Source organism: Castor canadensis, chromosome 3 (genome assembly GCF_047511655.1).
Source record: "Castor canadensis chromosome 3, mCasCan1.hap1v2, whole genome shotgun sequence".
NCBI lineage: Eukaryota > Metazoa > Chordata > Mammalia > Rodentia > Castoridae > Castor > Castor canadensis.
This window is the reverse complement of record NC_133388.1, coordinates 120985608-121012011: the sequence shown is the minus strand read 5'-3', so window position 1 is coordinate 121012011 and position 26404 is coordinate 120985608. Positions and strand designations below refer to the sequence as shown.

General features: G+C 37.9%; 1 protein-coding gene across 3 annotated transcripts in view; it reads right to left on the bottom strand.

Moving 5' to 3' along the window:
• Arfgef1 (ARF guanine nucleotide exchange factor 1) overlaps positions 1 to 25816 on the bottom strand; it is a 136273-nt gene extending 110457 nt beyond the window's left edge. For all 3 annotated transcript variants that reach the window (XM_020183903.2, XM_020183904.2, XM_074068563.1), the window contains exon 1: positions 25503 to 25816. In XM_020183903.2, the coding sequence (XP_020039492.1) occupies positions 25503 to 25626 (124 nt within the window). In that variant the 5' untranslated portion in view covers positions 25627 to 25816. The remainder of the gene's footprint in view (positions 1 to 25502) is intronic.
• Positions 25817 to 26404: the final 588 nt, after the last annotated feature.

The following is a 26404-nucleotide window of genomic DNA, read 5'->3' as shown; positions in this document are numbered from 1 at the left end:
AGGATTTTTAAATAACCTCTGAGAAACACAAGTATTACATTATATAACAGAAGGAAAGACTAAAACTGGAAGAAATGGGTCATTGTGAATTAGCTTAAAAATAATAGGTTTTAAAGTGTTTTTTGAAAGAAATGGAGTTTTATTCCTTTCAAGTACATTCAATAATTGAAACCAAGTCAACACTGTTGATAAGACACAAGTCAATGAACTGGAAAGAATGATCTGTTTTTAAAAAATAACTGAGTAAGCTATAGCTAAATACACTAAATGCTACCTCTCATATTATTTTTATTATTAACTTCCTTAGCGGCTCTTCTTCCCCCATTGACAATGCAAATATGATCTTCAACACAATACTTTCATGGATTTTACAAAAACACTGTGATTTGTATCTACCTCTTATGACATAATTTTGTCTTCTATACAGAGTAGTTTACAGAACAGCAGCAGCTACTCAATGCCAACTAATCTAAGGAAAGACCTCAAAGACAAATGATGGCTTCTTAAAGATATCAGAACTTACATATCCAAAATGCTGTTTCTTTCAAACAATTAACTGAGAGTCTATGCATTAATTATCATAATGCTACTAGTATTTCAAAATATTTGTAGAACTTATCATTTGTAGTTCTTTCCTGCCTGCCTCCTTTTAAATAACCTTACAGGAGAAAGTGTCTAGAAAGGGAATCACATTAACCATCAATTAATCACAAGTGGCTTAGACCAAATCCAAAGAATGATATGTAGCTGGGCACTGGTGGCTCACACCTGTAATCCTAGTTACGGAGGAGGCAAAGATCAGGAGGATCATGGTTCAAAGCCAGCCCAGGGCAAATAGTTCTCAAGACCCTACCTTGAGAAAGCCCATCACTAAAAGGCCGGGGGGTGGGGGGGTGGGCGGAAGGGCAGGCCTGGCAGAGTGCCTCAAACTGTAAGAGCACCTGCCTAGCAAACATGAGGCAGAGATCAAACTCCAGTGCTGACAGAGAGAGGGAGAGAGAGAGAGAGAGAGAGAGAGAATGTAAGTATGAAACAAAAGTTCTTTACTTTCGATCCATCTTAAAATGTTCGTGAAGCAGCACTAGTCTAAGAAAAGAGTATGGGCTAGAGGCATTGTTGAAGTGACAGAGCACTTGCTTAGCAAGCACAAGGCCCTGAATTCAAATCCCAATACCACCAAAAACAAAACAAACAAAAAAATCACCTAACTCTGCATATATACTCTTCCACAAAGTATTCTTGACATAATCACAACAAGACAGTCCAATTCCCTTCCCCTTGAATCTGGGCTAGACTTAGAGTCATTTAATAACCAACAGAATGCAGTGCAACTGACAGTGGACAACTGCCAAGGTTAGGTTAGAAAAGGCCAAACAGTTTTTGCCTTATTATCTTGGAATACTGGCTCTCCAGACACTCTCCCTCAGACCTAGAGGCCCAAGTCACATAAAAGCAGAGCCCAGCTCTTTGTCATCACAGCCCTGGGGTCAAACAGGTGAATGAAAAAGATTCTGGAGGATTCTAGTTTCCTGCTGTTCCTATCTCCCCCAGTCATTTAAGTCTTCCCAGCTGAGGTCCCAGACACCAAAGAATAACACGTCCCATCTTAATTCCTAACATGCAGTCACTGTGTTACACTACGAAGTTTTGAGATGCCTTATTATTCAGCAGTCTGCGGCTCATGGAGGGTAGGAGGACTGTAGTTTGAGCCCAACCACAGGGGGAGGGCAGAGAGTTTGCAAGGCCCCATCTCAATCAATAAAAGCTGGGCATGCTGGTGTATGCCTGTCATCCCAGCGGTACAGGAAGCATAAATAGGAGGGTCACGGTCCAGAACAGCCCAGGCATAAAAGTAAGACCCTATTTGGAAACATAGTTAAAGCAAAAAAAGCTGGGGATATGGCCCAAGCGGTAAAACACTTGCCTAGCAATTACAATGCCCTGAGTTCAAACGCCAGTACTGAAAAATAAAGTCTTAAGGAGACTGGGATTTCAAATAACTTCTTCACAAATAAGAGAAGTAACTGATAAGCACAGAAGGACTGGCAGGAACGTGGGAAGTTCTTTTAATGTTTCTAAGGATTTGGATAAGGAAATCAGATGGTTAATAAATATAGCGAACCTACTGCTTTGTTCTCTAGACTAACCTCCTTACAATATACTCCTATATCAGCTTCCTAGAATCTGGATAATCTAGAACTGACCAGGCAAACTCTAACTCCTCCCATCAAGACAACTCTTAATCTTCACCTCCCAGGTGAAATATTCCACAACCAGCCTCAGCCTCCCCTCCATTCTCACTCACCCTTCCTGCTACTATAGAACTAAGGACATATCTGTATAAAGCATTTACTTATAAAAGCACTGTGATTATTTGCTTACCCTTAATTCTGAGTTACTTGAAAGCATGAATATTGTTTTTCTTTCTTCTTTCTTTTTAAACATCTAATTTAAAATTTTTAGTTTTTGTAAATATTAATTATACCCATTATTTATGTGGTACAAGGCAATATTTTATATGTGTTGACACTGCGGAATGATTAAATCAAACTACCAAATCTATCATCTCACATAGTTATTTTTGTAATGAAAACATTTAAAATCTAAATAGTAATCATGAAGTAGACAATGATTATTTATTATATTCACAATAGCTAATATTTGGGAACAACCTAGGTATTCATAACTCAATGAATGAATGAAGAAAATGTGGTATATATACACAAGAGAACAGTGTTCAGCCTTAAAAATGAGGGAAATCTTGTCATTAGTGACAACATGGGTGAATTAAAATAAGATAAACACAGAAAGACAAATACCATAGAATCTTATTTATATAAGTCATTTTAAAAAGTAGAACCCAAAGAAATAAGGGTATAAATGATGGATACCAGAGTCTGACAGAGAAAGATGCTGAACAAAGGATATAAAATTTCAGTTAGACAAAAGGAATAAGCTTTAGTGATCTATTGCACAAAATAGGAATTTTTTTTTTTTGCACTCCTAGGACCAAGCAGGGTAAGTAGACATTCAATAAATGTTACCATATTATGGAGAGCTATGACAGGTGAAAAAATAAAAATTTTCTTGGTTTTCTTTAATATTTCTTTCTCCTTTTCTTCATACCCTCCCTACTTATGGCTCTTCCATTGCAGAATGTGATGCTGAGTATTACTAAAGCCCTGTTTTTAATTTATTCAGTGCTTAGCTGCTAAGACTCATGAGATTTTAAGTAATTTAATGGGTTAGAAGAAACATGTGGAACCTAGGTGATTTGGGGGAAAAAGCTATTTTTGATCATCATCAGTGTCTCAAATTCAGGGATGCTAACTCATTCTTCTCTTCAAATAAAACAAAATGTGAATGGTTTCAATCAACATTTTTCAAGATTTTTTTATTGTGGGGGCCAGGCACAGTGGCTAACACCTGTAACCCTAGCTAGTCAAGAGGTGGATATCCAGAGGATGGTTTTCAAGGCCAGCAGCAGGGAGGGGGTGTTGTAAGACCTCATCTCAATCAGTTAGCCAGGAGTGGTGCCCCACAGGTCCACAGCTGTGCTACGGTAACAGCACAGCTACATGGGAGGCCCGATGCTAGCCTGGGCAAAAACACCAGACCCTACCTGAAAAATAACCAATCAAAAAAGGTGTGGTTCAAGTGGGAGAGCACCTGCCTAGCAAGCAAAAAGGCCATGAGTTCAAAACCCAGTATCACAAGAAAAAAAACATGATTATTGCTTGGGACATACTCTCACTTCCTGTTAATAACAACAATACTAGCCATTGGCCACAAAACTGACTTTATAACTAACAGTGGCTTCATAACTATTAATACAAAATATGCTAGTACTATACACAAACCTATAGATTCAAGAAGCTGAACAAACCATAATAAGACAGAAATCTAAGGAAATACATGCTAAGACATATCAGAACTAAACTTCAGGAAACTAAAGACAATGAAAAAAATCTCGAAAGCAGATACAAAGAAATGACACATTAGGTATAGGGAAATTAATAGAATGACAGTGGATTTCTCATAAACTATTACAGAGCATGCATTTGTGGGTAAAGGCACAACATTTCTAAAAGCTGAAAAAAAGAACTGCTACCCACAGTCATATACATGTATATATTTTTTCAGTGAAAAATTCTAAAAAAAAAAAAAGAAGATAAAATTTTCCAATTCCTCTACCAGGGAGGTTGAAAGTCGATGGGAAAAGATAACCAAAGACAGAAGTGGCTATACTAACATCTGAAAAGACAAATTGAACACAGTAAAATGACTGCACAAAAGATATCATATCTTTTGTTTAAAAAGTCAATACACCAACACATAGCAATCCTAAATACGCATGCAATAAACAAAAAGCTTCAAAATACATGACACTGAAAAATATAGAACAGAAAGAAGAAACAGACAAATCTGCAGTTATAGCTGAAGATATCAACATCCCCCTTTACAATTAATAGAACTATTAGACCCAAAAAAAAAAAAAAGTCACCAAGGATACTGAACTGAACAACACCATCAGTCAACAGGATTTAAATTTATAAAACACATCACTCGGCAACATGGAGTACATATTCTTTTCCAATACTATGAAGCATTCACTAAGACAGCCCATACTCTAGGCCATTAAAAAACAAAACAAACCACAAATTTAAAAGAGATCACGAAGAGTGTTCTCTGATCATTAGAAATAGGAATCAAGGGGAATAACAGTAACATTGTAGAACACTTGGAAATTAAACCAACAATCCATGGACTATTTAGAAGTCCCAAGGGAAATTTTTAAAAAATACATGGAACCAAATAAACATGAAATTTAACAAATTTTGTGTGATACAACTAAAGCATGCTGAGGGAGAGACTTATAGCACTATATGCTTCATTAGGAAAGCAGGAGGGTCTCAAATCTAAAGCTTCCCGCCTTAAGAAACTGGGGCAGCAGGGGAGGAAGTGCAGAATAAACATCAAATAAGCACAAAGAAAGAAAGAATAAAGAGCAAAACCCAATGATATGAAAAACTTTTTTAAGAAAGAAAAAAACAATGAAAACAAAAGTTCTTTTAAAAAGATCAATAAAGTTGATTAATTCTAATCAGGTTGACAAATGAAAAAGAATTAGGAATGAAACAGGCTGTATCACTGCATACAATGTGGACACAAAAAGATAAGGTGTTTAAACAACTCCATATACATCAATTTGTCAACTGAGATGAAGAGACCAATGCCCCTAAAAGGACAAACTACCACCCCTATATAAAATAAATAATTTGAATAGTTCTATAACTATTAAAGACATCAAATTCATAGCTGAAGAAATATCAAAAATGAAATCTCCTACACCAGATAATTTCATTAGCGAAATCAAATATTTATTTTAAAAAATTAACATCAATCCTATAGACGACAGAAAACTTCTCAACTCTTTTTATGAGCCCATAAAACCAAACTGCTACATTGGTTGGCACTTTCTTTAATTTGATAAAGAGTAGGTATGAAAAACCAACAGCCAATACCAACTTGATGAAAAGCTTAATGCTTTCTCTGAAGATCTGGAATAAGGCATCTATTCAACTTTGTACTGAATATCCCAGAGAGGGAGGAAGGAGGAAGGGAGGGAAAGAAGGAAGAAGGGAAACAAAGGCATGCAGCTTGGAAAGGAAAAATAAAACTCTTCTTATTCAAAGATGAGATGGTCGTCTAAGTAAAAACAATCTTGAAGAACAAAAAAATCTCTTACAACTTATACACTAGGCACAAGCTCACACCAGTAATCATAGCTTCTTCAGTCTAGGAGATCTCGGCAGACAGAAATCAGGAGGATAACAGTTCAAGGCCAGCCCAGAAACGGTTCTACAGATGCTGTCTCAGAAAATGCCCACCATAAAAAAGGGCTGGTGGAGTGGATCAAGTGGTACAGCACCCAGCTGCCTAGCAAGCGTGAGGCCCTGAGTTCAAACCCCAGTACCATCAAAAAAAAAAAAAAATCCCTTAGAACTGACAAGTGAGTTTGTCAAAGTCGCAACACAAAAATCAATCACATGTCTATATAATAGCAATGAATAATTAGCAGCCAAAAGTTAAAAAATACTATTTATAATAGCTCCTCCCAAAATGAAGTTCTTAAGAAAAATGTAACCAGTACAGAATATAATACTGAAAGAAATGCTAATGAAAGAAATCAAAGAAAAAACTAAAGGAGAAACATACCATGTTCGTGGATTGGAAAACTCAAAACAGTAAAGCTATCAATTCTTCCCAAAACAATCTACAGATTTAAAATCAAATTCCTGCCGGGTGTGGTGGTGCACACCTATAATCTCAGCACTTGGGAGGTAGAGGCAAGAGGATTGCTAGTTTCAGACCAACTTAGTGAGATCCTCTCTAAATAAAATTAAAAAATAAACTAAAAATTCCAGCAAGATTTTCTGCATATAGATGAACAGATTTTAGAATGTATAGGAAAAGGCAAAATAACTAGAATAGTCAAAATAATTCTAATGAAAAATGACAACTTGGGAAAAATTGTTACATCTAATTTTAAGGTTTTAGTTACAATATTCAAAGCAATGTGGTATGAAAGACTAAACACAAAGACCAAGAGAACAGAGACCAGATTTTGACCCACAGAAGTATAGCTGATAGATTTTTTTTTAAGCTGACTGATTTTTACAAAGGTGCAACGGCAACTGAATGGAGAAGGGATAATCTTTTAAATAAACAGTGCCAGAAGTAGACATCGCTATGCAGGGAAAAAAAAATTTCTTGACCTAAAACACTTTACAAAAAATTAACCCAAATGGATCACAGATCTAAATGTAAGATGCAAAACTGTAAAACTTTCAGAAGAAAACAGGAGAAATTCTGTGAGTTAGAGTGGGCAGAGAGGTTTTAAACAAGTCTGACTTTATCAAGATTTAAACCTTTTGCTCTGTGAAAGGGACGGTTAGAATAAAAAGGTAAACTACAGAAAATGTTTGTAAATCATGTATCTGACAAAAGGTTTATATCTAGATTACGTTTTTTAAAAACTCTAAAAACTTAACAGTAAGAAAACAACCAAATTTAAAAACGGGCAAAAGATTTAGACGTTCCCCAAAGAAAATATACAGGTGGTAGCTAACAGACCTAAGAAAAGATGCTCAACATCATTAACCAAGGAAAGGCAACAAAAACCACAATGAGGTACCATTACTATCTGTCTATTAAAATAGTCAGAATCTAAAAATACTGATACCATCAAAAGCTGCTGAAGAGGTGCAGCAACTGGAACTCACATACATTGCTGGTTGGAATGTAAAATGGTACCATCTCTTTAGAAAATGGTTTGGAGTTTTCTTAAAAATTAAACATTATATTTACCACATCACCTAGCAATCCCACTTCAGGGTGCCCTATCCTAGTGAAATAAAAACTTAAGTTCACATAAAAATATGCACATCAATGTTTACAGCACCTCTAGTCATACTCCCCCAAACTGAAAACAATTTAAATGTCCTTCCATGAGGGAAGGATAAGCAAACTGTAGGACATTCATATAATGGAATATTACTCAGTTATAAAGAAGGAAACAGACTACTAATGCATGGAACAACTTGGATGATTCTCAAAGGCATGCTGAGTAAAAGAAGCCAGTCTCAAAACTTTACATACAATATAATTTTACCCATACAACATTCTCAAATTAACAACAATATTGACAGAGAACATAACAGTGGTTTCCAGTGTTTAATTAGTTGTATGAGGGCTATAACTACAAAGAGTTAGCACAAAGTAATCTTCTGTAGTGTATCCTGATTATGGTAAACCTTTGTGTGTATTAAAATTCATGAAACTATGCACCAAAAACAAAGTCAATTTTATAGCGTGTTCGTATTAAAAAAAACTAAAAAGCAGAAACAAGATGCCCAGGCCACGCCCAGACTAAGTGAACCAGGATCTCCAATACTGCAATGCAGTCGGTTACATTTTTTAAGAAGCTCCATGGGTGATCTTGATGTATAGTCAAGGATGAGTACTTCTGTTTTAACTCCTTAAAACTGATTTCTATATCCTTTCTGCTGCTTCTTTAGATCAGGCCCTCACCCTTATCAGGCCTATTGGCTCTAATTCACCTTATACTTAGCATTAAGAGTGATCTTTGACAGCATAAAGTTCAAACTCTTCAGCATGATACTCAAGACCCTCCATTATTTGGCTGGTCTATCATCCTCACCTTTGCTGTATGCCTCACTCCAATAATAAAGGAACATTGCATAGCCCCTAAAAAGATCTGCTATTTCATACTCTAGGCTTTTGCTCAAACTGTGTCCTATAGAGGTATGCCACCTCACCATCAATTTGCCTACCAAGTACCTCTCAAGACTCCTCCTGCCATATTTTCTATGTCACTCCTGAACTAAAAAAAAAATAAAAAAAAAAAACTTTTTGCAGCACTGGGGTTTGAACTCAGAACCTCATGCTTGCTGGGCAAGCACCCTTACTAGCCTTGAAAGCCAGCCCTTGTTGTTGTGATGGGTTTTTTCAAGATAGGGACTCACAAATTATTTGCCCAGGGCTGGTGTCGAACTGCAATCCTCCAGATCTCTGCTTCCTGAGTAGGTAGGATTACAGGCGTGAGCCAGGGTTGCTGGCCCCAACTACAAATCTTGCAGTGGTTTTCTAATACCTGTAACATCTCACATAAGCCTCATCTCTTACCATTTCTGCTATACTCTTAAAACTCTTAAAATGCTGACCTAGGTAACTCTTTCCTATGTTTTCAATGTTTTTCAACTATTCATGCCTTAATTAATGATACAGCCTATTCCCCTGAATACTTTTTCCACCCTTATTTTCCTGGATAAAACTCATGCATCCTTCTGGAATAAATAGTTGTTGAAAAAGTTTTTCTCCTGCACTTACAAACCAATGTAATTAGACTTTCCTACCCACAGCTTCCTCTGGTTATTATAATCACAATACTTACTTTATTATATTGAATGTATGTGTTCATCCCCTTCAGTCTGCTCCTTTACAGCAAAGACCATATTTTATATTCCTCACTTAGCATAAAGTCTGGAACAAGTGGGTACATATGTTTCTTAAAAAAAGCAATAAATGAGACAGTAAACTTAACAGTAACTTAATATCTAGGACATTAAGTATTATGCCCATTTTTTATGTAGACAACACCTAAACCCCTACCTGAGCTATATAGTTCAGTTCACTTTCGTAAGCCTTTTCATGCTATAAACTACTGTTAACTAACCATCTTTACTTACATGTCCACATCTTCAATTGTATGTCCGCCATGAATCTCAAACTCAACTTAAATTTACAATCCCTTTTCTTTCTCAACTCTTTTATCTCAAATGTGCTTTACTTTCTTTTCTTGTACTGCTATTTTTGTTTTGTTTGTTTTTGAGACAGGATCTTGCTTTGTAACCCAGACTGGCCTGGAACTATGTACTCTAGGCTGGCCTTGAACTCAAAATCCTCCTACCTCAGCCTCCCAAATGCTGGGAGCTCCATCACCTCACCTAGCCTTGTATTGCTATTTTTAGTGAACAGATTCAAGAGCCCCAAATCACTTCATTAGAAGTCTCAGAATCATCCTAAATGTCTTCCTTTCCCTCATTTCTCACACTTAAAGAGTTATGAAGTCCTGTTGATTTGTTGAGATCTAAGCTTTGCATATTCAATGCCTCAAACTCACAACCTTGCTTCTTCCAACTTGAGCCATGGCAACAATGTACTACATTTCTGCTTATAGTTCTGAATCCTAGCAATCTATCTTTCATAATGCAACAGTTATTAATTTTGCTCCTTTGCTTAGCACACTATCTATAAGAAAAAGTGTCAAAACTCCTTAGCATGCATAAAAGATCTTTAATGATCTGGCTCCTGCTTGTTCCCCAGTCTATATCAAGTCATACTGAACTTCATGCAGTTCCCAAAATGCAGCCATGATCTCTCATACTTCTGTGCTCAAGCTAAGTAGTTCTGCCTGTAATGTTTTACAGCATGCTGTTGGTAATCTTCCAAGACTTAGGTCTAGGGTTATTCCTTTACAAAGCTGCTCCTCATCAATGACTCCACCCCACTACCACTCCTGGAAAGAACCAATCACTACTTCTTTTGGGTTTCCATAAATTTCATGTCTACCTGATCACCTACTTATTACCTGTAACTTCAATTTATTGTAAATCTATCTCCTCAACCTAGGAAACTATAAGCAGGAAACCTTAAAGACAGGAACAGTGTTATGTTTCCTAGTTTCCCTAGTATCTAATAAAACTGTAAGACACAGTTAGGCATTCAATAAATGCTAGATAAAATACTGAAGGCTAATTAGGTCTTTGTATCAATTTACAACCCTATGGTAAACCTAGAGCTTACAGTAACAAAATTTAAAATAAAAGCACTATGCTGTTTCAAATAGCCACCTAGGAGCAAAATCTACTGCTTTCTAAATAGAAAACAGCTAATTAATGGTTATAATCTTCCACATATACAAAATAAACTATCATCAAGTTATGATGAGTGCTTACAACTTTTAAACAATGCATTGTTCTTAAGTGAAAAGTTAAAAAAGAGTTATTTTAATACTTTCTCATCTCATCATTCAGTGCTTTTTAACCTATTCTTTCTTACCTACAACCTCACCCTACCCAACATTAAATAAAGGAGTTTCTCTCAGACCTGCCCCAGTCCTGCCATGTCCTATAATGTCCCATGTTTCAAAATTACTCCATCCTCTCTAATCATTTCATTCAATCAAATTTCTCATTCTCTCATTGGGGCAAACCTCAGATGTTGAAGTTAAGAAAGCACTCTCCAGAAATCTAAGGATAGCATCAACATATGCATAACTAATATACCCAAAGTTTAGTATCCCCAAAGATTATCTCCATTTTAAAGATATTATTCCCAAATATTCCTGAATATTAAATATTATTCCCAAATATTAAATATTAAAATAATACTGCCAAAGATTATCTGCATTTTAAAAGTAGCAATAAATGCAAATAAATACTGGATTAATGTAATATGAGAGATTTTTGAGAAATTTCCCAAAGGAAGAGGAAGACATAAGTTTATCCTCTCAAGAATAAACAAGTTATAATCAAGTTATAACAAAATAAACATAAAGTTTGGCTCACTGATTTCAAGAAAGCATTTATCAATATGAAATATGAGAATAAGAATATTTACAACTCAGTATTGTGATTTAAATGAGATATATAGGAAAATACCTAGTAATTCACAGGTTCTATATAATTGAAAAGAATTTGATATCTAACTCTAGAAAGGATGCAGATCCAAGAATTTGCATGAATAAATCTACACTGGTAAACACTATTGGGTTTTCTATAGATGTTACATAGCTTTATGTCCCCTCTCTCCTCTATACCTAACTCTTCTCTTATTCTTTTAGTTCCTTGCATCCCTCCTGGGGACTAGCAATAGCTTGTCAGCAGTTTATTCTACGATATTAAATTTTCTCCCATTCTACAACTTAATGGTTATTGGGGAGGTCACATCAAGAGCTAACTACATGTTAACTTGTATTTCAAGTTACCCTCTATTTTTAAGTTGTCTCAATTACTTTAAAATTTGTCTTTATGAACCAAGAACAGTTTCATTTATCAAAACTGACACAGATTCTGAGAGTTTACAAAGGAAGAAGAGAGATAAGCACACTCAGGAGGAAATGAACATAAAAGAAAATAGTTAAAAAAAGAAAAGAGCCTGGAGCTGGTGGCTCATTCCTATAACCCTAGTTACTCAGGAAACAGAGATCAAGATGATCATGGTTTGATGCCAGCCCAGGCAAATAGTTCCACAAGACCCTATCTCAAAAAAAAAAAGAAAAAAGGGCTGGTGGAGTGGCTCAAATGTAGGCCCTGAGTTCAAACCCCAGTGCTGCAAAAAAAGAAAAAAGGGACTGATACTACAACTCTAATTTCTGTCCTTATACCTGCTAGGAACACAGCTCTAGAAGTAGAGTTCTACAGAGTTAGTATTCACTATCTGGTAACTGTAAAACTTATTTTTGGACACTGGTGTGTATTTTAAAAACTTAATTAACTTCTAATATTAATCTATACCTTATTTCTATTCTTCACATTACCAGAAGACGCACACCATTTCATTCTTACTTCAAGAATTCACATTAGATATTACACATAAGCTTCTGCTTGTCACTGCAATGATACATTCTCAATTATCAGGTAGGTATTAAAACTTAGGGACAGGAAGCATGAGGACCCACTAAAATAAGTGAAACGAAATAACCAACTCAATTATAATACTTGTAATCTAATATATAAAAACAAAAGTCAAAAAACACTGATTAACATGCTAATAGAATGTGAAGTGTGAGCATTAGAGAATTTTTTTTAATCCTAAAATTATTTAGACAAAACAGCAAGCAGTATTTAAAAAATAAGGGACAATGAAGACTCATCAGTGCTACTAGGTATCATGTTAGGTACTATGCCTAAGTAAGTTGAAAATAGTAACTAATGGAATAAGATGTGACAAAATTTAATGATTGCTGTTAATAGACCTATAAATTCAGAGGAAAAAAACGAATTTATTAAATACATACCTCATATTATACCCTGCTATGCTGTGAATATGGACTCCCAAAATTCATATATTGAAACCTACTCCTCAATGTAATGGTATTAAGAGGCAGGACCTCTGGAAAGTGTCTAGGTTGTGAGTGGAGTCTTCACAAATGGGATTAAGGACCCTTATAAAAGAGGCCTCAGTTAACTTGTCTGCTACTTTTACCATGTAAGAACACAAGTAGAAGGTGTTACCTATGTCATGAGCCAGGGATCTTTGACTTCTCAGCCAAGTAAGTATTTGTTGTTTCTAAGTCATTCAGTTTATGGAATTTTGTTATAGCTGCCTGAACAGATTAAGACACATCCTAATAAATCTGAAGGAAAAAATGATGAAAAACAAAATTTATGGAAAGTAAAAATACAACCATCATAAATACAAAGAGGAAGTTTTGTTTTTTGAGCTTTTTTTTTTTGTCTATTTTACTTTTACTTATTGGTGGTACTGGAGTTTGAACTCAGGGCCTAATGCTGGATGCTAGACTTTAGCCACTCTACCACCTGAGTCACATGCCGCCCCCACCACCAGCCCGTTTTTTTCTTTTCTTTTTAACTTTTAGAAGCAGGAGTGGGGTGCAAGGGAAAGCAAAGATGAAAAGATTAAAAAAAAAAACACATTAAATCTGAAGAGAGAAAATATCATCTCTTCTCTTAGTATTTCGCTGTAAATCTGTACCTAGCACAGGCATTATGTTTATGACAACTTGGCCATAAATAATAAAAGCCACAAGTGACCGTGTTCTAACCCAATGGCCGCAGCCTTAAGAGTCTATTTTAAATAGTTCTGCATACCTAACACTCAAAATTAATTCTGCAGGAATTGCTTTTTTTAAAAAATCTATGCAGACTATATAACCACATGATTTCATAGCCGTGATCTCAAAAAATAAACTTCTTGAATTTTTTCTTGGAATGTAAAAATACTCTAAATCTCTTAAGTTTCTTCAGTGTTAGAGGTAGGTATGGCCTACTAAAGATGAAACAGTGTTTTATCCATTTAATAAATGTTTATTTTTCCTTATGTTTTCAAAGGTGACTTATTTGTTCAGCTCGGTGATATACAGCAAAAAGTCATTCATTATTAGCAAAAGGAGCAATCTCCACCCAACAAAGAAGTAAGAAATATTTCTTATTATTTTATACTGAGCTGAATATTTGACTCTTAACAGTTTTCTACATACAAAACACAAGTTTCTTGAAGGTTCGCATTATTGAATTTAGTATGTCATAAGTACTTAATCTGACACTCAATTGTGATTACTTAATCTGACACTCAATTGTGATATCTATATGTTGACTCATTTCCTTGAGCTCATAGACTTAAAAATGAATTTGAGAAAAATTCAAAGAAATTAGATTATCAACTTCTGTCAAATTGTTACATGAAACATACCTAATTTTAACCACATTAACTTATATCCACCTTATTATATAAAGCAAAGTTGGAGGAAACAGCTGAAGCTGTGCAGTATTTTCAGTGGTAATTCCTTTTTAAATTCTTGTGGTTTCTACAAAACATGATATCTGTAATTAGGTGTTATAATCATACCTTTTTTTCTAGATTGTCAAAATTGGTAAATAAAGCTTTTTTTTTCCCAATCATCTTCCATGTTGCAGTTAATTACAAGGTTTCTTTTATAGAAGCTTGGTGGCAATGAAGGAGTCAGAATTAAGGAGAATGCTTTTAGGGGGCACTTTGTATTCTTTAATTTGTTCTGTACATTCTATGTTAAGAACCATCAATTTTAGCTTTTACTAAGTTGTTAAATAAAGTTATAATACAGCTGTGAAGGGCTACAGTTAGAGCTGATTACATGAGAATATTTCCCAAGGTACCTAACCCTTTTTAAAAAGTCATGTATAAATTTAATTAATTTAAAATCTATACATATAAATGTCTTTGGCATGTTAAAAAAAAAAAAAAGAATCAGTGCAGAATATATATGTAAATGTCCCCAGTACTAAAAAAAATTTAAATGACACAGTATTAAAATTCAAGGTAGGAGCACAACACAGACATATGGAAAATACTTATGAAATATTGATAAGAGAACAGAAAACAGAAAATCATGACAATTACACAATAATTACATTTATATACTGATAGAATCACTGAGATATGCAATATATATTATTTTTAGGTATAAAGTCTTATTTTTAACTTCATATAAGATGACATTTTAATAAGATTGTGTTTTTACTTCAGTTCTTAAAATAATTTTAAGTGATACAAGGTATTTAGATAAAAAGCAAGTAAAAATATTTTTTTAAGAGTAAGGAACAGCAGTAAAATAAAAACTAGCCTATCCGAAATACTTGGGAAGTTTCAACACTGTTCTAATTTCCAAATGGCTTAAATTACCAAAACTTTACATTTTGTTTAAAATTTTCACACATACATGGAAATGCATATGAATTTGCCTAACTTCCTAAGCAGATGCTGTAATGAACACACTGAACACAAATAACCTGGAGATTCACTGAAATGTATACAGCAATACTTTTCCTGTGTTGCAATTGTTTCTTTGCCTGTTACATGTTTTGTCCTTTTCTTTTATTGACAGACCCTCTTTCAACAGCAGCCATTCTATTCTCTTTCATAGCCTGTTACTTTTTTAAATTTCATTTAATTATTTTCATTTTTATTAGCATATATTCATTGTACAGGGAGGATTCATTGTGCCAATTCTGAACAGCCTTACATTGTACCTTGGCTAGATCACCCTCTCCATCTCTCACTCCCTGTAACCCCCTTTCCACTCCTCTCCGCCCCACTTAAAGCAATTGCAAGAAGTTTCATAGTTCTATTTCATGTATGTAAAAAACCTATCAATCATATTCCTTTACCTTCATCTCCATTTGCCCTTCCCCCTTCCACAAGTACCTCCCCCACACACACTGTACCTACTTTACAGTCCTATCTTTCATTTTTAATTCCAAAGTCAATGTTCAAATGGTTCTCGATGTATCCCACCTGGGAATATACTGTACTTTGGTCAGTTCAACCCCTTTGTTACTCTTCCATATTCCTTCCCTCCCACCCCCCATTGTTCAACAGGTTTCAGCTTTTCTTAATCCATTCATCAGTTGTGGGGCATCTTGACTGTTTCCATAGCTTAGCTATTGTGAACAGTGCTGCGATAAACATTAGTGTGCAACTGTCTCTACTGTATCCAGACTTACATTCTAAGGTATATGCCCAGGAGTGGTATCACTGGATCATATGGTGGTTCTAGTTTCAGTTTTTTAAGGAATCTCCATATGCTTTCCATAATGGTTGTATTAATTAACATTCCCACTAACAGTGTATAAAGGTTCCTGTTTCATGGCATCCTCGCCAACATTTGTTATGTTCTTGATGATGACCATTCTAACTGGGTGAGATGAAATCTTAGTGTAGTTTTGATTTGCATTTCTCTTATGGCCAGGGAAGTTGAGCACTTCTTCATGTATTTATTAGGCTGTAACTTTTAAACAAACTGTGGTGGTGGTTAAGGGTGCAGGTCAAGCCTGTCATATTAAGACAAAAAGGCACTTCACAAGTCCTAAAATAGCTCTTTATAGGCTCTGTACAGGATCATATTTCAACTATACCAAACACGAACTCCAAACTCAGGTTTTTCTTTTGCAAAATGTAGGTAACACTAATGCTTAAGCACTCTGTTGTTTTGAGGATCAATAAAGACAAAACCAAAGTATTCAACCAGAATGGAACCAGGCATACAGTAAACAATAAATGTCAGCTGTTTTTTCTTCTACAATTTCCTTAGAAATTAAATAGCACAAGTTTTTGAACAAAACATTTGTGCATGTGTGCCCACACTACATTATATGAGGATGTAGAATAAGGTCTGGAAAAAATACCTCAAAATGTTAAATAGGTTGTTTTTTACCATCCAGTACTGGGGACTGAACTGCTCTTGCTGACCTGGAACTCAAGATCCTCCTGTTTCTGTCTCTGAGTAGGGGATTACAGACTTATCGCACCACACCTGGTTTTAAGTGTTTTAATGAAGCAACACTTCACAGAAAAATTTAACCACACAACCCAGCAATTCCACTCCTAGGTTAACTTCCCAAGGAAAATAAAAATTTATGTCTACACAAAGACTTACACACAAGTAATCATGGGAGCACCTTTATTTTAATCCAAATGTATATCACTGGTGAACAGGTAGGCAAAATATGGCACAAACTGAGCATCCATAATCTGAAAATCCAAAATGATCCAAAATCCAGAACTTCTTGAGTGTCATGTCAGGCACCAGCAGCTCATGCCTATAATCCTAGATAGTTGGGAGGCTGAGATTAGGAGGACAGCAATTTGAGGCCAGCCTAAACAAAAAGTTCATGAGACCCCATCTCAACGAATAGCTGGGGGCAGTGGCACATGCCTGTCATCCCATCCCAGATACACAGGAGGCTGAGATCAGGAAGGTTGTGGTTAAAGGCCAGCATAGGCACAAAAATTCATGAGACCCCCCCATCTCAACAGAAAAAGCTGGGCCTGGTAATACACACCTGTCACCCCAGCTTCTGAGGGAAGCATAAAAAGAAGGAACGTGGTCCAGGCCAGCCTAGGCAAAAAGTGAGACCATTTCTCAAAAATAACCAGAGAAAAGGGCTGGAGGCATGGCTCAAATGATAGAGCACCTGCCTAACAAAGTTTTGGACTTGGAAGCATTTCAAATTTCAGATGTTTGGATTAGGGATATAAAAGTTCAATCTGTACAAATATTCTAAAATCTGAAAAACTCTGAAACCTGAAACATTTTTGATCCCAAGTATTTCAGGTAAGGGACAAGCAACTGGTATGCCCAAACAATGAAACATTATTCATTAATATGAAGAAATGAAGTATGATACATGCTACAACATGAATGAGTCTCAAAAACACAGTGAGTGAAAAAAAGACACACAAACACCATCTGTGTAGACTGCATTTGTATGTAGTGTCCAGTAAAGGCACATCTAGAGGCATAAAGCTGCCTGAAGCTGGAAGTGGCAACAAGGAAACAAGGATTAACTATAAACGGCCACTAGCGATCTTACTGGAGTGATGAAAATATTCTATAACTAGATTCTGGTGAGGACTGCAAACTCAGTAAATGTACTAAAAAACATTACATTTAAATAGGTCAGTTTTATAGCACAGAAATTATTTTCCAATAAAAATGTTTTTGAAAAAGTTAGCAGTGGCTGGGGTATAGTTCAGTGGTAGAACACTTGTTTACTCTGCAAGAGGCCCAGGTTTGAATCCCTAGCCCCTGGCGGCGGGGCGGGGGGAGTTAGGATTCTCATGGTGATATTTTCCTAGTTTTACTTTTGGAAATGGAGCTAGCAGAGTAGCTCAAGTGCTACAGCATCTGCCTAGCAAGCATGAGGCCTTGAGTTCAAATCCCAGTACTGACAAAAAAAAAAAAAGAGAGACACCAATACTTTTGAAAACAGTTTTAAGAAAAATATTTTTTATGAAAAATAAACAAAATGATAAATTTTACTGGAATTATAAAAGTAAATAGACTGATTAACAATCATATGGACCTGGGTTCAATCTCCAGCAACAAAATAAACAGAAGAAGTGTTTGGGCTTCATATTAGACTGCTTGTATTATCTCATTTCTAAAAAAGCTCTGGATAAACAAGGGCTATTAAAAAGCTGATTAAATGAAGTTTAGACTCAAAATGGAGAGAAAAATTAATGTACTCACATAGTTTCCTAAAGATACTGCTAGGGGTAATATTGTGCTATGAAATATTTTTTAAATTGTTTTTCATGGCCTTTTCTGAAAAGATAACATAGGCTATTTAGACCAATTTAGTTATATCAAGTCTAAATCTAAGCAAAACAAAAAAATCAAAAGCAGCATATATTAAAAAAAAAAAAATGCAGTGCCCAAAACTTTTAAATACTTGGGTCCAGGATACATAGTATAAAGCCTCAGACTCACTGCTTTCTAGACTTCATGAAACAATCAAAGATGAACAAAAGATGGTTTAAAGTAACAGAAATTTATTCTCAGTTCTGGTGACCAAAAGTGATCCATGTCAATTCTGAAGACTTTAAGCAACAACCATCCCTTGCCTCTTCCTAGCTTCTAGCATTCCGTAGCTTATGGCAGCATAACTCCAATCCCCCCCTCCATTTTCACAGTCTTCTTACTTTGTGTACTTGTGTCCCCTCCTAATTGTATAAGGACAAAAGTCGTAAGATTTTTAGGGCCTATCCTAAATCCAAGATGATTTCATATTAAGATGCATCTTCAAAGTTCCAAAAAGGAATCAGATGAGTGAAAGGTTCATTCTCTTCAGAAAGAGAAAAAAAAAGAAAAAAGCTCTCACTGAAAAAAAAGTGACAACTCAAATTTGAAGTTGTTTTCTATCATTCTCAGCAGAAAATACCTTGTTTTAAAGTTGTGTCACATTTTTAGTAAAAAATATCCTATCAGGATATAGCCATCGGCAAACTCTATCATTTAAAAATTCTAAAGCTAGGATGTAGCTCAGTGGTAGAGCACTTGCCTAGCATGTGCAAGGTCCTAGGTTCAATACCATCATCACACACAAACAAAAAAAATTCTAATGCTGGATGTGGTTGTACATGCATGTAATCCCAGCTTTCAGGAGGCTGAGGTAGGAGAAAGATCAATTTGAGGGCAGCCTGCACTACACAGGAGACCCTACCTTAATAAAACAAACAAAAAATTCTACAAAAAAGGCAGGATGAAAATGACCTACTATATGAGAACCTATTTCTGCCAGGTATGGTGACATATAGCTATAATCTTAGCATTAAGGAGGCTGAGGCAGGGGGATCTTGAGTTTTAGGCCAGCCCAGGCCTGTTTAAAAGAATAAAGAACGTGTTAAGGTATACCATCTCCAACCACCCTGGAGCTCTGGCAACAAACTGGGTATCACCCTATCACTAGGCCATCAGTAAATTGCATGGGACCTTTCAAAATATATTCCAAATATAAAAAATTCTCTCCCTTTCCATTTCTGGCCAGAGTGAACCTTTAAAAATGTAAATGCCTATAATACTAGCTACCCAGGAGGCAGAGATCCGGAGGATCAAAGTTCATAGCCAGCATGCGCAAACAGTTAGTGAGAGCCTATCTCAAAAAAGAAAAAAAAAAAAAAAAAATCACAAAAAAGGGCCAGTGAAGTGGCTCAAGGTGTAGGCCCTGAGTTCAAATTCCAGTACTGGCAAAAAAAAAAAAAAAAGTAACTGCATTGTCACTCTCCTGTTCAAAACTCTTAAGTTTTGTTATAATAAAACCCCAAATCTATTCTTCTTTCCCCCTTCTGGCCCTCCCTCAGTCACACAAGCTCCTTGCATCCTGAAACACACCAAGCATACACCCATTCAGCTTACTGCTCCCTCTGTTTCATACAGGCATCTTTAAGATTGAATCCCTCACTGTTAGTGAAAGGCCTTTGCTGACAACCCCATCTAAAGCAGCACTCCTGACCTTTTTTCCTTTACCCTTCTAAACTACTTCTTCAGATAACAATCTGATAATATATATTAATTCGTAGTTTCTACTATCCTCACCCCACCATGAAAGCATGTTTGGTTCACTGCTGGGTGTGGTTGTACATGCATGTAATCCCAGTTTTCAGGAGGCTGAAGCAGGAGAATAATCAATTTGAGGCTAGCCTGGGCTACATAGGAGACCCTATCTTAATAAAACAAACAACACTGGGGCAGCACCTGAAACACATGAGGAATTCCACATATCTGAGTGAGCTAGTTATACCTAGCTTGTATTGTTTATTTGGTTTGGTTTTGTGATACTGTGGTTTGAACTGGGGGCCTCACACTTACTAGGCAAGTGCTCTACCACTTGAGCCATGCCCTCAGCCCTTTTGTTTTTGAACCACATCTCCTTAAGCTGCCTCCTGCCTCAGCCTCCCAAATACCTGGGACTATAGACCACACCAGACAAATATATACCTTGTTTAAAATGGCAATTATAATTTACTCAAGTATTTTTCCTTTCCAAATAACCCTCCTCCATTATATGAGGAATATTATAACAAATAGTTCCCCAAATTATTTCCCATTCGTAATTTTCTCTGTAAATTAAACCTTACCAAGAGAGACAAACTAGTTACCTGCCACTAGATGGAGTAAAGAAAAAAGAGCTAGTCAGAAAACCAACCTTCTGATCTTGATCATCCCAGCTGCTCCTTATTTCTTTCCAACTTTCCTCCTTCCCAAACTGTGAACAGGACTACTGCTCTCCCAAAACCTATGACTGCTCTTAAGGATGGTCTCATAGGTAGTTACAATTACAGCATTACCTACTTTTTTTTTCCTTTTAAAGAATGTTCCAAAGTAATTTTCAAGGAACAATGTGTCCTTAGGCATTAGCTGTGTTAACAGACTGAAAAAGGGCCAAATAAATTTAGGGAAAAAAAACTAAAGAAAATTGAGGTTTCTCCTTTGGAGGACTTTCAGAATCTTAACATTGTTTATGTACATTTTCAATTTCCAAACTGAAAACATTATACATTGCAACCTGAACATATCTTTTCAACCCGACGTTACTTTTTTCAAAGAGTTTTTCTAAGAACTTAATCTCTACGACATTACTCAATGCTATTCTGAAGCAAGGGTCCTTACTGAAATGCAAAAGGAAAGAACAAATGTAAACAGGATCTTTCTTTTAGTCATTTCATTCATTATATTCTTCTTTCCTAGCCATCTCAAGAATTCAGGCGGCCTGGCTTACTCAAAACGTCTTTTACTTCAGATCAAGGAAGACTTAAAAGGAGGCTTGCTAATTGATTTAAATTATAATTAAAGTGTTCACTGTCTACAGGATATTGTTTGGAAATGTCATTTTTTTGTAAATACTGAAGAAGTACAGAGTTAATAAGGTTTCCAAGAGTAGTTTAAAACCACAGTCAAAGCACTCAAGTAATTTCCTCTCCACTCATATATTCCTTTTTTTTAAAATCACTAAAAAAAGAGTGGGATTAGTGAGGAAGAAGGAAATTCTGTAACGTCTGAGTCTCCATATTAAATTTATATTTCTGGGGAAACTGTAACGATAGGTAATAGAGCCGCACTATAGGAAAGTTAAGTCAGAAGGATCACTTGACAATATGGCAAACAACGTAAGTTCATACCTCTCTGAGGCAAAAATCACTTCTCTAAGGATTCTTCCCTTTCTACAGCAGTCTCTCCCATGCTTGTAAGAATCGGCCTGGCCTCCAGTCACTGCTTCTACATGCTCTCCTTTAAAACCTTCTTCTCATCACCTCTTTTTCTCCCATCAGTGCCAGTTTCCAACCGTGAACTCTTTCTTATAGATATTCAAAGTCAGAAGACAGAACTAGTCACAGCCCTAACGTCAAAGAAACTCCTGAAACTTAAGAAGCCTAATTGGAACATGCACCCTCCCCAAGAGATAAACAATGCTTACCTTCAAGTCCAATCCCGAAACAATCCTAAATTCTTTGAAACTAATAATAGCTCAGCTGTTGTCTCATCTGCCAGCAGATGGCCAGACTATTTTTAATTCAGGATTCTCAAGAGCAGGAGTGGATCAGACTAAGCTAGAGCAACCTAGATGCCCCGACTCTGCAGAGCTCAATGTTCACTGCAGAGAACTGTAATAGGGCAGGTACCAAGAGAGGGCAACCTGGAGCTGTTCCTAGGCCTGTGGACTTCATATAAATTGTAATACTAAAGGGGGGAGAAGGGGAATTCTTTCTTTAACCATTCTTCAAAATAAAATCTGACAAGAAAATTTGAAATAAGTTTTAAATAACTCTACAAATCCTTTAAAGGTTTTTTTTTGTGTTTGAAAATAAAAGTTCCTTTACGTAGTGCCTTTGAGAATGGATTTTGAAGAAAACTTTCCTCTATTCTACATGTTTCTAAAAGTTATACTTTTTAGCCAAAAAATACAGCATTCATTAATAATGATAATTATTCTTAATATCATGTAATTTCATATTATTTACAGAAAACCCATTTTAATTATTCATTATGTTAAAAGGTAGCTGAATTAATTTTAAATACCAGTGATCTGAAATCTATTCACATACCAATAAGATGATTTTCAAACAAAAACCAAAAATGAGTTAAAATATCATATATTTTCCTGTTTATTGTCCCTTCAGCTCCAGGTAAGTGCTGATTAATATCTGAAGGGAGAATGAATACAGGCAAGAATATTTAGAAGTGTTATAACCCCCACAAAATGACCACCTCTATACCTCCATCATCCCAGCCCAATGACAATCTATAGTTCAGGGATAAACACAGTCGGCCACTCCAGTTTGCTTTCCCATCCTGCTTCAGGGTCACACAGATTATTAAGAGACCAAAATGGGCCTGGGCCAGGCGCTAACAGCAAAGAGAAGTCTGTAACAGTGTTCGGGGACAATACACATCTGTGGATGCCATCTCATTGCAAGACACTATACTTTCTCCAACGATGAAATGGGTTATCCCTACCAATTTATGTTTGAATGATAATGTAGATGGATAACTGGAAAAGAAGAAACAAAATTCATCAGGGATTAGCTACCATGAGACTGCCTGCTGAAATTTTATTTTGTAGCAGGCTAAATGTTACTTTTAGGAAATATGAGAAAAATGCATTATACATTTCAAGTAAAGAAAGTACCCTGGTGTCAGCAAACTGGCAAAATCTGGAAAGACAACCCTGGTACAGCTGGCACACACAGGACCAAGTAAGTTTTAAGTCTAGAAATGGCAAAGACCCACTTAGAGACCTGCAGGACCCTCTACAGACTTCAATCAAGAGTTGCAGGAATACTGGGGCTGGTACAGTGCCTGCCTAGCAAGCACAAGACCCGGAGTTCAAACCTCAGTGCCACAAAAGAAGAAGAAAAAAAAAAAGAGCTGAAGGAATACTAAGTGCTCAAGTTAAAGGAAGAGTGCATTCACATTCCTGGCACATTAGAGGAGATGTGACCATACAATCATTAATTTCAATACTCTAATTTTACAGAGAAGGAGGTTAAGACCTAGGGACTTGCCTAAGAATACTAACATATAATAGAATTGGGACTTGAGCCCAAACTCCTGTGAGCATTCAACTGAAACATGCTTATGTCAGCATTTTGGAGAGAAAGAAAAAAAAAAAAAAGAGATACACAACAGAGTCCATTTCATTAGTAAGATATTATATTAAATATATATTCTAAAATGGAAAATCTGAGTTCTCAAACACTAAAACTTTAATTTGAAATTCTTATGTTCTTTACCCTGCCAAATTATTCATAAACTTACTCATAACAATTCTTTTAAAAATCACTCCCTTCCTTATGTTACTCCTATTTAATAATTATTCTTTTCAGGGCCCAGATATAAATTCAGTATTTGCCCCTATAAAACTGTCTTCTTAAACACCTAAAACATTTTTTTTTAGAACCAAGAATAACAAAATGGGAACTTATGACCTACGAGGAAGTTAAAAAAAAAAAAACAAAACCAAAACCTCTGAACTTAAGCTCACTATACTACAAGTTGAATTTTTTTGTTTTTGAGGCAAGGTGTTGCTATACAGTCCAGGCTGGCCTTGAACTCATAATCCTCCTACCTCAGCCTCCCAAATGCACCACATCTGGCTTTCTTTTTAAAAAAATAAGTGAAATCTCCTCAATGTTTTTCACGTCGCCAATCTTAGGCATCCAGAAATTTTTTTTTAATGTATAGCATATTATAGCAAGTTATATGAAAATCTACTTTAAAAATTAAAAGGCAAAGTTGCTTTTCAGCTGTCTTGAGCCCTAACTTCAGCGTACATTTAAGTTTTTATGGGTACTACCCTTTCAAGAACGCTTTTTTCCCCCCAAAACCCATTTAACAAGCTTCATTTCTTGCTAATTTGACCTACAGTAGCACCTGTACTATAAAATAAAATGTAAGCATCAGGAATTTATCCGTGTGTTAAATGTCCTGGTCTCTCCCTAATGGTTTCATCTTTGATGGATAAAATAGATTTACCAGTATGCCTCTCCACACCATCAGCAATTTCTGATCCGCCTTCCCTGGCTATTAAGTATTGTTTGGATTTTCCCTACTACTGTCTTCTTTACATTACATCTCCTCCATCTCAACTATAAATCACAATTGCAGCTTGAGAGCAGCTGCACTGTCCAGACATGTGGCCGGTGGGTGTCATTGTCTTTTTCATTTCCCCCATCTCAACCCCTCCCTTCCCGTGTTACCTAAAGCCGGTTTATCTGAAGATTCTTTCCTTCCCCGTTTTCACGCGGCCCCCACCCCTTAACCTCTGGTCTTGTTCTTCCAGGTCAGCCCAGCCAGCTACAACCTAACTCTGGTTTTCCCGGTGGCGGGGGCGGAGAGATGTCAGAACCGGCTGGCTTCGCCTCTTGCCAGCCCCTTCTCGAGACTGTCAACTAGGGAACAACTTCAACCTGTCTTCCCAAAGTACCACGCCAAACGACAAAGTTATTGTCATTACGCCGTAGCGCCCTTCCCACGCGCGATCCTGACACCCGGGCCCCCACGTTGGGGGACTCTCCCGTCCCCCCAACACACACACACACGTTGGGGCTCTCCCGTCCCCCCCAACACACACACACACACATTGGGGCTCTCCAGTCCCCCCGCAACACACACACACACACACACTCACACACACCTCGTCTGCTTCATCACAAAGGCGGGTACCCGGTCCGCACCGCAGTGCTCACACAATCAATCCCCTCTCTCCAGCGAGCGCCCCCCGAGCGAGCCTCCCGCACCCCACACCCAACTGGCGGCCCTTCTCCTTCCCCTGCGCCCGGAAAGTGACTTGCGGTCAACTCCAGGGGACAACCGGGGTTCAGCGCCCAGCCCCCATCCCGCGCCGCCTCCCGCTCACCTAAGGCCACCTCGCAAGCTTTGCGCAGCTGGGAGTGATGCGCCTTCTTCACTTCCTTGTCGGCCAGAATCTTCTCCAGGGCCCGGGTTAGGAACATGTTCTTGGTCTTCTTCCCCTCATACATGTACGCGGAGGAGGAGGCGGCGGCGCGTCCGACCCGCGGCTCCCGGAGGCTCAAGGGGAGGAGAAAGAGGGGGAGGCCGAGCGCAGAGAAAGGAGAGGCGGCGGAGGTGGGGAGAGCAGGCGTGGAGGGCAGCGGCAGGAGCAGGAAGGGGCGAGCGGGCGGGGCCGGCGAGGGGCGTCGGGATCCCCGCTGTCCCCGAAACACCGCCCCTCAGGGCCGCCGCACCAGTAGGGCCTCCGCTTCTCTCGGCCCGGGGGTCGCTTCCCGGCCGCCCCCCTTCACTCGCCCCTCCGACCCGGGCGGCCGTCTTCCGGCGGTCCAGGGGCCGAGGCGGCGGCGGCAGCTCAGAGGCCCGGCGAGAGCAAGGCTGCCCTGGCTACTGTGGGGATTAGCACCCGCCGCGGCCGCGGACTGGCCTCCATCACCGCCGACCTGCCCCGGCCGCCATGTTGGGAGGAAACGACGCGTCACGCAGCGTCCGAACGGCTGCAGAGGAGGAAGCGGCGGTGGTGGTGGCGGCGGCGGCGGTGGCGGCGGTGCTGTCTGCCCAGAGCTGCCGCGGCGCCGGGAGGCGAGGGGAGGAGGGCGGCGCGGAAGGAGCGGCCCGAGCCGCAGCGCTACGGCGGCCCGGCGGGGTCTCGCCGTGGTCCGCGTTCGCCTGCCGCGCGGCGTGGGGCGTGGCGGGCGGCGTCCGGCGGCGCCGAGCCCGGCACGGGGCGGGGGTTTCTTCCCGCCGCTGCGCTGCGGCCCTTGGGGACCCCTGGCGCCTAACTCCCGC